Raw genomic sequence first — 11,942 nt, forward strand, 5'->3', positions numbered from 1 at the left:
TGTCAGACCAACAGTCCAAAACACAAAAATATTAAACTTACTATAATCAAACTGACCAAATATTAAGATTTGAGAAGGTGGAAGTGAGCCAGCACAGTGGCTGACCAGTTTGACTCACATCCTTTCAGCATTTTTCATGGTGTCTGGTGAGCAGCGGTCGACTGAAGCAGCGAAGCGAACCAGCTGAAAAAAAGTCTGTTTATTTCATTTTATTTCTAAAATCAAAGACACAAGAGTCTGTTAATATGCAAGGAAACTCTACTTTAAGCTTTAGGTTCATGTTTTGATGGCTGCACCTTTTCAGCAGACACACATCAGAAACATCTTAAAGAACTGAAACACACACACACACTCACACACACACACACACACACACACAAACACACACACACACACTCACACACACACAAACACACACACAAACACACACACACACACACACACACACACACACACACACACACACAAACACACACACACACACACACACACACACACACACTCACTCACTCACTCACACTGCATGTATTTGCTCTCCTGTAAACACATCATGTTTAGTTTCCTGCTTTGTAAACCAGCTGCTGATCAGGATCAGGACCAGGACCAGGACCAGGTCAGGTCTGTTCAGGCGATGACTCCAGGCCACGTGGACGGAGGTCACAGCTCGTCCATCAGTGTGGACGCTGAAACAGGAAGCAGAGTACAGATGAGATGAAGGAGAGAAGAAGACAAGCAGCTGACAGCCAATCAAAGATCAGCAAGAAACACGTTTAAACCGCCTGAAACAACTCGAGTCCTCGTGACAGACCAACACCGATGAGTCCCTCAGCGGTGGAGCTGTACTCTGAAGTGGGTCATGTGATTCAAACAGGGGGATAGACATGTCCAGGACAAAGACAGAGTGTGTGAGCGTCAGACATGGAGCTGACTGAGGACACTGAGCTGCATCACACCGGAGACGCTGAGCAACGTGTCTGTCAGGTGTCTGACTCGCAGCCTTGATGGACTTTTATTGCACACATATGTGAAACATAAAGAAAGTCCTGAAAAAGTGTTGACGAATACGAGAAATCCTGATTCAGACCAAAAGAAAAGACACGCTCCAGTTAACTGATGGTAGAAACTTAAGCTTCAGTCTGTCAGTGACTTTCCACAGAGATAACCAGCAGAGAGATGATGAAGACTCAACAATCATCGACTGAGTAATGACAGAAAACCAGCAGGACTCATCTGAGCCTCAGATCTTTGACAAAGAAGACGAAGGATGCTGTAAACAAACATTCGTTTCTTATCAGGAGAATTTCCGTGACGGCATGAGGAGGAAATTACAGCAGCAGCCTCAGACGTCAGAGAAGCTCTCGTCAGAGGACGCAGGTTCCTGTTTCTCCTGTTTACCCATCAGAGACGACAGAAAGTCTGTTCATCTGTGAGACAGTCATCACACAGTCTGTCCTCCATCAGTCCCTCCAGGAGGACATGAGGCTCAGAGTCTGTCAAAGTCAACTGAACGCTGTTTGTCGGGGACTCACCTGAAGCGCCGTGTTCTTCAGCTCTCTGCTGCTTCTGTGCAAACACATCCTGTGAAGATGGAGAGGCGCTCAGTAGATTACAGACAGCACTTCACCCAAACTTCAAATGATAATAACTGTCTGTGCGGCCCAGTCAAGAGTTTGGACACATTCTCAGTCAGCGGCTTTCCTATACATCCACTTGCAGTACAGTCGCTCCTTGTGCTCATGTTTTTAACTCTTTCCTAATGAACCGCCGCGTGTCTGATGGTGTGATTACTGAGGAAACTGGTGAGCTCAGCGCTCTGGTTGTCTTTTAATGTGCGTGTCTCTACGACCTCTGTGTGTCTGATCAATCGATCGACTGATCAGTGAGTTTAATGTTCAACGTGTTAAAAAGTGTTTTTAGTCATTATGATCTCAGACTCGCTAATGCTAATGCTAACGGCTGCATGAGTGCTGAAACTCGTTCGGGTTAATCTCCATCACCTTTCAGCCCACTGACACACTTCATCACTCGGCTCTGATGTCACTGATGCTGCACCAGCGTCCTCGCTGACCTCAGAGCACATTTGTGATGTCACAGGCGGATACACGTAGTTTTATGTGGACGTCAGTAACCAGACTTTGGCAGCTCTGCGCTCACTTCTTGTCGGTGACATTTACCTTTTGACGATGACGTACGTCACCGTGACGACGAGCACAGTGTGCAGAGCGAAGAGACTCAGACGGACGACCAGCAGTTTGTCAACCGTGCTGCCGTCTGCTCCTATGGGTCAGGACAGAAAAGGGACATTTTTGATTGAAAATGATTGATCCGGGGTTGATCGACGTCTACGGTCCAGACTTGTTTTCATGTAATCAGTAAACATGGCGACGTGTTTCTGATACCACGCCTCTGTCGTCTTCTTCACAGCAACAGCGCTGAGGCTTATGGGTACTGTAGTATTTAGACATGTGTGCCAAACTGACAGAAAGAAGCCTGATTGGTCAGAAACTAAATGTAAATGAGTCAAAGCGGTCGCAGGACGTAAACCTGTGACTGAGTCCTGAGCTTGATCGTCATGGTCACACTAACCTTCCTGTTCAGCCTCCACCTGCAGGCTGTACGGCAGGGAGAGAGTGTTGGCGTTGACCCTCAGACTGCAGGTGTAGCTCCCAGAATCCTCTGCGGTCAGCGGGCTGAGCCGAAGGGCGGGGCCGGACCCTGAGAGGGCGTGGCCATCTTTGAACCAGTTGACCTCCATTCGGTGGAAGGTGCAGAGTGCAGTGCAGTACAGTGTGACCTTCTCACCTGCTCTCACCTGCGCCTCCGTCACGGAGCTGTTTACCTTCATCCGAGCTCCATCTGAAGAAGACAAATGTGTTTAAGAGCCAGCTGCTGGAGCAGTACTGACAGCCAGGTTATTGATTTATTGATCGATCCAGGCTCTCCAAAGTAAATGTTTCACAGTCAAAGCAGATGAGAAAAAAACAGATGCTGAATGTCAGAAATTCTTTTGTAGATGGTTTTTTTTGTCTCTCTCAGACTTTTCCTGGTTTTATCACAAAAAGTTCACAAGTCGACTTATTGTCTGCTGAGATGTGGCATCCCACTCCTCTTGAAGGGCGGCCCTCAGGTCATTGAGGTTCTGGGGTACACAGTTACGAGCCTCTACACAGCGACTCAGCTGATCCCATAGGTTTTCTATGGGATTCAGGTCCGGAGAACGTGCAGGTCACTGAGGTATCCCAGTCTCCAGCAGCTGTTCCCTAATGATGCGACCTCGGTGAGCTGGAGCATTGTCGTCCATGGAGATGAAATTAGGCCTGTGTTGTTCACGCAGGGGCACAATGACTGGATTAATGATCAGTTCAGGTAGTATGGGCTTGTCACTGGACCATTCACAAAGTGTAGGGCACTTCTGTATTGACTACACACACCTGCCCACTGTAACACCACCACCACCAAAGGCTCGTCTGGTGACAGCAGTGGCTGATGCATAGCGCTGTCCTTGACGTCTCCAACAGCGTTGGCGGCCATCATTTCTGCTCAGCGTGAATGGACTTTCTTCAGATACAGTACTGAGGCCCACTGGTCCCTCGTCCAGCGTAAACGCTCCCTGGCCCATGCAAGACGATGACGCCTGTGCCTGGTGGTGTGGTCAGGTAGCCTTGCAGGTCATCTAGCATGCAGACCACGCTGATGTAAACGGTTTCAAATGGTCTGATGTGACACTTGGGTGCCTCTCACCTCCCCTAAATGTGCCTGTAGTTGAGTGGCATTCATCATCCGGCTGGGCAGTGTTCACAGTGAAGCGGTCATCAGTGTGGGGTGTGGCCAAAGGACGTCCTCTTCTCTGACTCTTCCAGTCTCTGTTGCAACCTGCTGATGACACTCTGTGACACTCTGAGCTCAGTGGCTGCTTCCCTCTGAGAACATCCTGTTTGAAGCCACGCCATGGCGAGGCACCGTTGATCAGCTGTGAGGTCTCATCTTGGTCTCATGAAGTCAGAATGTGAACAGCATGATGAAGAGGACTGTTTAAATAGCAATTCCATTTGAACCAGGAACTGTTGGTCGATTCATGGATCGAACAGCTGCTGTGAATTTTGCCGTTCAGCTCTTTGTTAGAGAACAGCGAGTTGTGCAAACAGTACTGAAACAAATAGCTCGACGTGTGCTTTTTAAAATGTTTAGAGAAGGTCAAATAGAGTTCACCTGGAAAGGTTATCGTGCATTTTAGGTCCATCCTGAAATTTCACCCGAAAGCCGAATATCCCTAACTTTTTGTGAGTAAGTGTATAATGTCATGATATTTTCATCATTTCTCTTGTTGAATTTTCCCTTTTTGTTTGCTTTATTTTTTACTGTAAAGCACATCTTAAGTTCAGGGACCTGGTCCTGGTCCCAGATGTTTAACGCCCAGTAGATGCTGTGGTTGGACTGGGCAGCCTTCAGGTGTGGCTGTCTGGCTCTCAGCACTGAATGAAAAACTCTGAATGGTTGTTATTGCTGCCGTTGTTGTTTTGATGGCGTGATCGTGATCGTACTTACCAGAGACTGTAATGTTGACTCCTGATCTTCCAGTATAGTGTGTGACCCTATGATTTCCTTCCATTCTGAAGCGAAACGTGGCTTCATCCTCCTTCTGTACGTCACTGATCTGTAACGTGCAGTTTCCCGTCTTGTCTCCCAGGTATTTGTAACGAGGGTCGTTGCTCTCTGACTGGCTGTCGTACACAGATGGCGTGCTGCCGTGACAAAGCAAATGGTTCTTGCACCAGCAGACTCTGGTGACCCTGAAGAAAACCTCACTTCCGTCCAGAATGGCAGACTTCAGTGGGGTGAAGGTGCAGAGGAGGGTGACGGTCGATCCTTTCACAGCACAGGTATGATCGGGATAGTTCACAGCTACACCTGCAGCACCTAGAAAAACACAGCGTGTGACGGCGGCTGAGTTTGAGCTTTAGAGCGAGCGCTTTGGCGTGAAGACCGTGAGAGGAAACACAGGAAGTACTAACATACAGCAGCATAGATCAAGTCATGGCTTACCAGCCAGCATTAACACGAAGCCCCAGGGAGCCTTTGTGTCCCAGACTGCCATCCTTACTTTTCAAGAGCTGATTTCACCTGTTTCTTCTTCAAATGTTCAGCAGTGCTGATGAAGACACGGACAGCTTTAAATGTCTTTGTGGTTTCTGTCTGTCTCCACTCGTCTCTTTTCACACTTCCTGTTATGTTGACACCAGGTCAGAAATAGAATCTGTGAAATCAGACTGAGGTGACATTTTACCAGCAGTGTGACATCATCTGCTGAAGATAAAGGAACCAACATGTGACATAAAGCCAGCCAATCAGCATCTGCCTGTCGTCATGCTGCCAGTACAGCTGTCTGCCTGTCTGTCTGTCTGCCTGCCTGCCTGTCTGTCTGTCTGTCTGTCTGTCTGTCTGTCTGTCTGCCTGCCTGCCTGCCTGCCTGCCTGCCTGCCTGCCTGCCTGCCTGCCTGCCTGTCTGTCTGTCTGTCTGTCTGTCTGTCTGTCTGTCTGTCTGTCTGTCTGCTTGCCTGCCTGCCTGCCTGCCTGCCTGCCTGCCTGCCTGCCTGCCTGCATGTCTGTCTGTCTGTCTGTCTGTCTGCCTGCCTGCCTGCCTGTCTGTCTGTCTGTCTGTCTGCCTGCCTGCCTGCCTGCCTGCCTGCCTGCCTGTCTGCCTGCCTGCCTGCCTGCCTGCCTGCCTGTCTGTCTGCCTGCCTGCCTGCCTGCCTGCCTGCCTGCCTGCCTGCCTGTCTGTCTGTCTGCCTGCCTGTCTCTCTCTCTCTCTGTCTGCCTGTCTCTCTGCCTGTCTGACTTGACAGGCAGAGAGTTGAACCAAAGACGTGAATAGTCCTGTCTGATGGGTGGGAGTATTGCACATGCATGTCTTTCACCTGGTCCACAGGTGAGGCAGCTTCAGGATGCTGGAATGAAAACAGCAGACGTCACACTGAACTCTGACCCTCATCATGCGTGTTTCAGAGATCCTCTCATCCAATCAGAGGGCTTCACGGCTCGCTACCCGCCTTCTGAGTCGTGGTTGAGGACTCGTGGTTCCACAGAGACGGACACAGAAGAGGAGGAAGAGGAGGGAGGAGGGATGAAGGTGTATTGTTCTGCCGGTCCTCCTCATGGTGACTCAGCAGGTCTGCAGGTTTATAAAGACGCCGCGGCGCTCAGTCTGTCACCACGGAGACGATGGCCTGGCTGCTCCTCATCGCCTGCATCCTGGTCTGCAGCCCACAGCTGCTGCAGGGCAAAGCCTCAGGTAAGCACACCTGAGACTACCTGTCTGTCTGTCTGTCTGTCTGTCTGTGGCTCTTCCTCTGTGGTTCATGGCACAGCTGTCTCTCTTTATATTTCTCTGACTTCTGCGACCGAATTTAGAGTCTAAGTCTGTAAGTTTCACCTCTGACTGTCTGGAAAAAAACGCCTCGCCAATAGTTTCATTAAAAAAAGATTCCGTTTACTGATGATGTCACTGTTTCCTGTCGTCGTGCAGAGTACCAGCTGGAGTCAGAGAGCCTGAGCCGATGTGAGTTGCTAAGGGGCGTGGCTGTTGCCAGACAAGGTGACATCCCTCACTGTACGGAGGACGGCAGGTTCAGGTAACTGCAGTTTGTTTCTGTGCCAAAGATAATGGAACGAGACATGAACGGCTCCTCGCTGACGCTGTGGTGTTAGTTTGACCCCCAGGTCGACATGAAGGGACCTTTTTATTACAAATGTTGCTTCAGCACTTTAAAGCTAATGAAATGTTGTGCTGGAACGTTAATCTGTGGTTTAGAAGAGTTTCTTAGAGCTGTGCAGTGATGAACACAGACTTCTCGTTTCTCCTCTGTGACAGTGAACGCAACACGCAGCCGTTCAGCCTTAAAGCAGGCTGCTGGCTTCTTCAGCCGTCAGTTGACTCCTCTTGTTATTTCTGTGTTCAGCGCTTTGTTCCTCAGTGACTGGTGAAGTTTATTCCACCTGAAATCAGGTGTTTGAGTTTGGCTCAGAGTGGTTGGTTGTAAATAACACGGCGGTTATATCACACTTGATTCCATGTCGCTGAACGATTTTAGTGACAGTTGTCTGATCTGTGGATCAAAAGCAGAAAGCTTACATCACATTGAGATCATCGCTCCACCAGCAGGTCACATCAAGTCCATGAGCAGAAGGTCACATTCAGTCAGAAGATCCCACATCTTGAGAGGCGGCCGCAAGTCTGAGGCTGCTTTCAAGCTCCGCTCACCTTCAGCCATTACCTGAACTCCGTGTGTGTCTGTGTCTGTGTGCGTAGACCTGTGCAGTGCAGTGGGCGGAGTCAGGAGTGTTGGTGCGTAGACGCTGAAGGTCAGGAGGTCGTCGGGACTCGAACCAACAGCTCTGTGCCTCACTGTGAGAAACACGACGACACCTGAACATGTTTATGGACTAGTGATGTCACAGATCATATGTTACATGTGTGACTCCTTGCTGAGACTCTGATGTGTTTTGATGTGTCTCTCACAGTTTGACTGTAAAGCTTTTTAAGGAGAAATGTGTCAGACTTGAGAAGGTTTGTTTCCACAAGTCCCTTAAGAGGAGCAGCTTCATCAGACTGAGCAGAGACATGTTGACGTGGACTCAGTCTGTGAAGTTCATCATGACCTCAAGTGATGTACCTGTCCGTCTTTCCCTATCTCTTCCTGTCTTCCTTTACCTGTCTCTCTCTGTCTGTGTGTCTTTCTCTCTCTCTTCCCCTCTCTTCCTCTCTCTGTCTCTCTCTCTCTCTACCTGTCTGTCTGTCTGTGTGTGCAGGTGCGTCTCCCTGCCAGCTGCAGTCTCTCCTGCGGTGTTCTCCTTCAGGACTCTTTGAGTCAGTTCAGTGTGAGTCCAGCAGGGGGCAGTGTTGGTGTGTGGATCAGGATGGCATGGAGCTGTATGGGACCCGACAGGGCGGGACGCCTCAGCGCTGTACGGTCACACTGCTGACACACACACTGCTGACACACACACACTGCTGACACACACACACTGCTGACACACACACTGCTGACGGTCACACTGCTGACACACACACTGCTGACACACACACTGCTGACGGTCACACTGCTGACACTCACACTGCTGACGGTCACACTGCTGACACACACACTGCTGACACACACACTGCTGACACACACACTGCTGACGGTCACACTGCTGACACACACACTGCTGACGGTCACACTGCTGACACACACACTGCTGACACACACACTGCTGATAGTCACACTGCTGACACACACACTGCTGACACACACACTGCTGACGGTCACACTGCTGACACACACACTGCTGATAGTCACACTGCTGACGCACACACTGCTGACGCACACACTGCTGACACACACACTGCTGACACACACACTGCTGATGGTCACACTGCTGACACACACACTGCTGACACACACACTGCTGACACACACACTGCTGATAGTCACACTGCTGACACACACACTGCTGACACACACACTGCTGACGGTCACACTGCTGACACACACACTGCTGACACACACACTGCTGATGGTCACACTGCTGACACACACACTGCTGACACACACACTGCTGACACACACACACTGCTGACGGTCACACTGCTGATAGTCACACTGCTGACACTCACACTGCTGACACACACACTGCTGACACTCGTACTGCTGACACACACACTGCTGACACACACACTGCTGACACACACACTGCTGACGGTCACACTGCTGACGGTCACACTGCTGACACACACACTGCTGACACACACACTGCTGACACTCGTACTGCTGACACACACACTGCTGACGGTCACACTGCTGACGGTCACACTGCTGACACACACACTGCTGACGGTCACACTGCTGACACACACACTGCTGACGGTCACACTGCTGACACACACACTGCTGACACACACACTGCTGACACACACACTGCTGACGGTCACACTCGCTTACAGAAAACTTTGATTTAGGAGTCGACTTTCTGTCCAGACGAAGCTCAAATTTGAACTGACTTTCCATAAAAGCATCAAATAAAGCTGAAAGTTTGTCTCCATCCTGAACGATGGAAACACGATGGAGATTAGACGTTTCTGTCAGCTTCATGTGTTTGTCGTTGAGTCACATGATTCATGACGTCATCGTTTATTCACTCAGGAAACACGGACAGCACGAGAACAGGTGGACTCACCTCCAGAGACGACACCTCTGATTGGTTTTAAGTTCTTTAGAAAAAAGTAACCTGTTGTCTCGACTTGCTGACCGACTCTGTGAGGTCATCAGGGTGACCGTTCTGACCTTTGACCTGCAGGTCCTGGCAGTTGTGAGGTGAGGTCGCGGCGTCTCCTCCACGGCTCCCCGTCTCACTCTCCTCCTCAGTGTGATGAAGATGGCAGCTTCCTTCCTGTCCAGTGTCAGTTCATCAACATGACCGACAGAAGAGAGCTGGACCTGCTGCACACCTTCAACAGGTGACTCACCTGTCTGTCTGCCTGACCTGTCTGCCTTCAACAGGTGACTCACCTGTCTGTCTGCCTGACCTGTCTGCCTTCAACAGGTGACTCACCTGTCTGTCTGCCTGACCTGTCTGCCTTCAACAGGTGACTCACCTGTCTGTCTGCCTGACCTGTCTGCCTTCAACAGGTGACTCACCTGCCTGTCTGTGTATGAGCTGAGTGTATTTTTGTGTATCTGTGTGTGAATTTTTGTTTGTTTACCTGTGTGTGTGTGTGTGTGTGTGTGTGTGTGTGTGTGTGTGTGTGTGTGTGTGTGTGTGTGTGTGTGTGTGTGTGTGTGTTGTTTCAGGTTCCCAGAAGCCTTTGAGACGTTCAGCAGGTTCAGGAAGTTTTTTCCGATGGTTTCCTCCTACTGCTTCTGTTCAGACAGCAGAGGCAGAGAGCTGGAGAACACAGGTACACACACACACACACACACACACACTGATGACGATGATGACGGTGATGATTGATTACGATGAAGGTGTGACCTTCCTGTCCAGGTGTGGAGCTCCTCCTGTCTGAGGTGTACGACTCGGCGTTCTCTGGTCTTCGCTCCGGTCGCTCCGTCTCTCAGACCAACATCTACAGAGTCCTGCAGAGGAGGATGCTGGGAGTCCGCCTCGCGCTCACCGGACACTTCAGATGTAAGCTCGTCCTCAGTGCACATTTAAAATGAAACTGGTTTACACCCAGTTCAGCTGGAAAGTTAAACTGGTTTAGACCAAAACCAGTGATGAGGTACTGAAGGAAAAACTACTTTAAACACTGGTTTGAACTGGTTTAGAGTGTTAACCTGCAACATCTGTCCAGTCAACACTGGTTTGAACTGGAGTTTGAGCGCTGTCGTCCTCCTCTCTCAGGTCCTTCTCCCTGTGAGGAGGAGCAGCGGGCAGCGATGGAGGCGTCCAGTGTTTTCGTCCCGTCCTGCGAGGCTGGAGGGTCCTTCACCTCCAGACAGTGTCAGCGGGGGGGACAGTGCTGGTGTGTCGACCCCACAGGGAAGGAGCTTCCTGTGACACGGCAGCACGGAGACGCCCTGGTCTGCAGTGAGTGTCCTTTTATCGTGTGTGTTAGCCAACATGTGAGTCCTGATCTGATCTCGTGTTTTCAGTCTCCTCTTCATCTTCGTCAGACTCAGATATGAAGATGCTTCTGAGCTTCATCTCTTCTCTTCTTCAGATGCAGAACATCCAGGTTGTGTTTAGCTTAGCTTAGCACAAAGACAAACAAACACTCCTCTGTCCTCCTCCTCCTCCTCCAGGTTCAGGTCCTGCTGACTGTCTCTCTCAGCGTCGTCTCGCTCTGTCCCGGCTCTTCTCCGGTCCTGTTGATCCTCCTCTCCGGGCCTCCTCTGGCAGATCTCCGGCCTCCTGTTTGTCTCTCCTCCGGCCTCTCAGGGAGCTCCTGCCGGTGGAGGCGGATCCGACCTCCTTCCTGTCTCACCTGGTCGAAGTCCTCCACGGCCTCTTCCCCTCTGTGGGCGGGGCTCTGCAGGCTCTGGCTCGCTCCTCCCCTCGTCGCCTCCATGAGAATCTGTTTGGAGGAAAGTTCCTGAAGAACGCCGCCTCCTTTAACTTCAGCGGGGCAGTGGGAACTCGAGGAGCCCTCGGTCTGGACCGGCTCTCCTCTCAGAGTGTCAGCCTCCGGAAGAACCGGGATCTGGTCCAGTCTGTCAGCAGAGCTCTGGAGGACCCAGCCTTCCTGTCCGCCCTCCAGCTCACTCTGAGGGGTCTGAGCAGCTTGCACTCGCTGGAGCAGGTAAGCACAGGACCAGGAAGTAACCTCAGAAGCTTTCTCCTGAAGGTGGTGCCAGAGGAAAGACCATTCAGACTGAGAGTCCTCAGAGTGTGTCCAGGAGGTGGAGACAGAAGCGTCATGTTGGCTCCTGGTCTAGCTCATGAACCGTGTTCAGACACTGCATGGCTGCTTCTCATCATGGTGTTGTCTTCCAGGCTCTGACTCCTCTGCTGCGCTCCTGCTCCGGATACGAGGAGGAGGACGTGGCGGCCATCTTTGTCCCAAGCTGCACGCCCAGCGGTGCTTTCCAGGAGGTTCAGTGTCGGGGCGACGAGTGCTGGTGTGTCGATCCTCAGGGTCGGGAGGTCTCAGGGTCGCGCGCCGCCGGTCGACGACCTCGATGTCCGTCCCGCTGCGAGAGAGAGCGAGCGATGGCTCTGAAGGTGAAAGGAAACATGGCGGCCGGCGCAGAGATCCACATCCCAGCGTGCTCTGAGGACGGAGACTTCCTGCCGCTGCAGTGTGTGGGGTCACGCTGCTTCTGCGTGGACGCCGCTGGAAACACAATGACTGCTGGGTCAGCAGGGGACGCCATCACCTGTAAGATCTCACTGCTGTTTCCACAAAAGTGTTCCATTTTTTCAAAGCTGAGGAAAATTAGGAAGCTGCCAGAAAGATCATCAGG

At 51.1% G+C, this 11,942-nt stretch overlaps 2 protein-coding genes and 1 long non-coding RNA gene across 3 annotated transcripts in view; 1 reads left to right on the top strand and 2 right to left on the bottom strand.

Annotated features, from left to right (window-relative positions):
• Positions 1-301: 301 nt before the first annotated feature.
• On the bottom strand, positions 302-2,225 carry LOC139333272 (uncharacterized). Its single transcript, XR_011602319.1, has 3 exons — positions 2,175-2,225; positions 1,530-1,578; positions 302-683 (listed from the first exon to the last, which is right to left on the bottom strand). It is a non-coding gene; the product is annotated as an uncharacterized lncRNA (long non-coding RNA).
• A 356-nt stretch (positions 2,226-2,581) lies between these two features.
• Positions 2,582-5,095, bottom strand: LOC139334217 (B-cell receptor CD22-like). The gene is made up of 3 exons (XM_070966976.1): positions 5,044-5,095; positions 4,546-4,917; positions 2,582-2,856 (listed from the first exon to the last, which is right to left on the bottom strand). The coding sequence occupies exons 1-3, from the start codon at positions 5,093-5,095 to the stop codon at positions 2,582-2,584; spliced, it is 699 nt and encodes a 232-aa protein (XP_070823077.1).
• Positions 5,096-6,159: 1,064 nt separating this feature from the next.
• Positions 6,160-11,942, top strand: part of tg (thyroglobulin) — a 21,674-nt gene continuing 15,891 nt past the window's right edge. The window contains exons 1-10 of the mRNA XM_070966977.1: positions 6,160-6,289; positions 6,524-6,629; positions 7,307-7,404; positions 7,807-7,962; positions 9,334-9,493; positions 9,828-9,934; positions 10,021-10,164; positions 10,381-10,566; positions 10,782-11,278; positions 11,473-11,857. Of these exons, the coding sequence (XP_070823078.1) occupies positions 6,220-6,289; positions 6,524-6,629; positions 7,307-7,404; positions 7,807-7,962; positions 9,334-9,493; positions 9,828-9,934; positions 10,021-10,164; positions 10,381-10,566; positions 10,782-11,278; positions 11,473-11,857 (1,909 nt within the window). The 5' untranslated portion in view covers positions 6,160-6,219. The remainder of the gene's footprint in view (positions 6,290-6,523; positions 6,630-7,306; positions 7,405-7,806; positions 7,963-9,333; positions 9,494-9,827; positions 9,935-10,020; positions 10,165-10,380; positions 10,567-10,781; positions 11,279-11,472; positions 11,858-11,942) is intronic.

Source organism: Chaetodon trifascialis, chromosome 7 (assembly GCF_039877785.1).
Source record: "Chaetodon trifascialis isolate fChaTrf1 chromosome 7, fChaTrf1.hap1, whole genome shotgun sequence".
NCBI lineage: Eukaryota > Metazoa > Chordata > Actinopteri > Chaetodontiformes > Chaetodontidae > Chaetodon > Chaetodon trifascialis.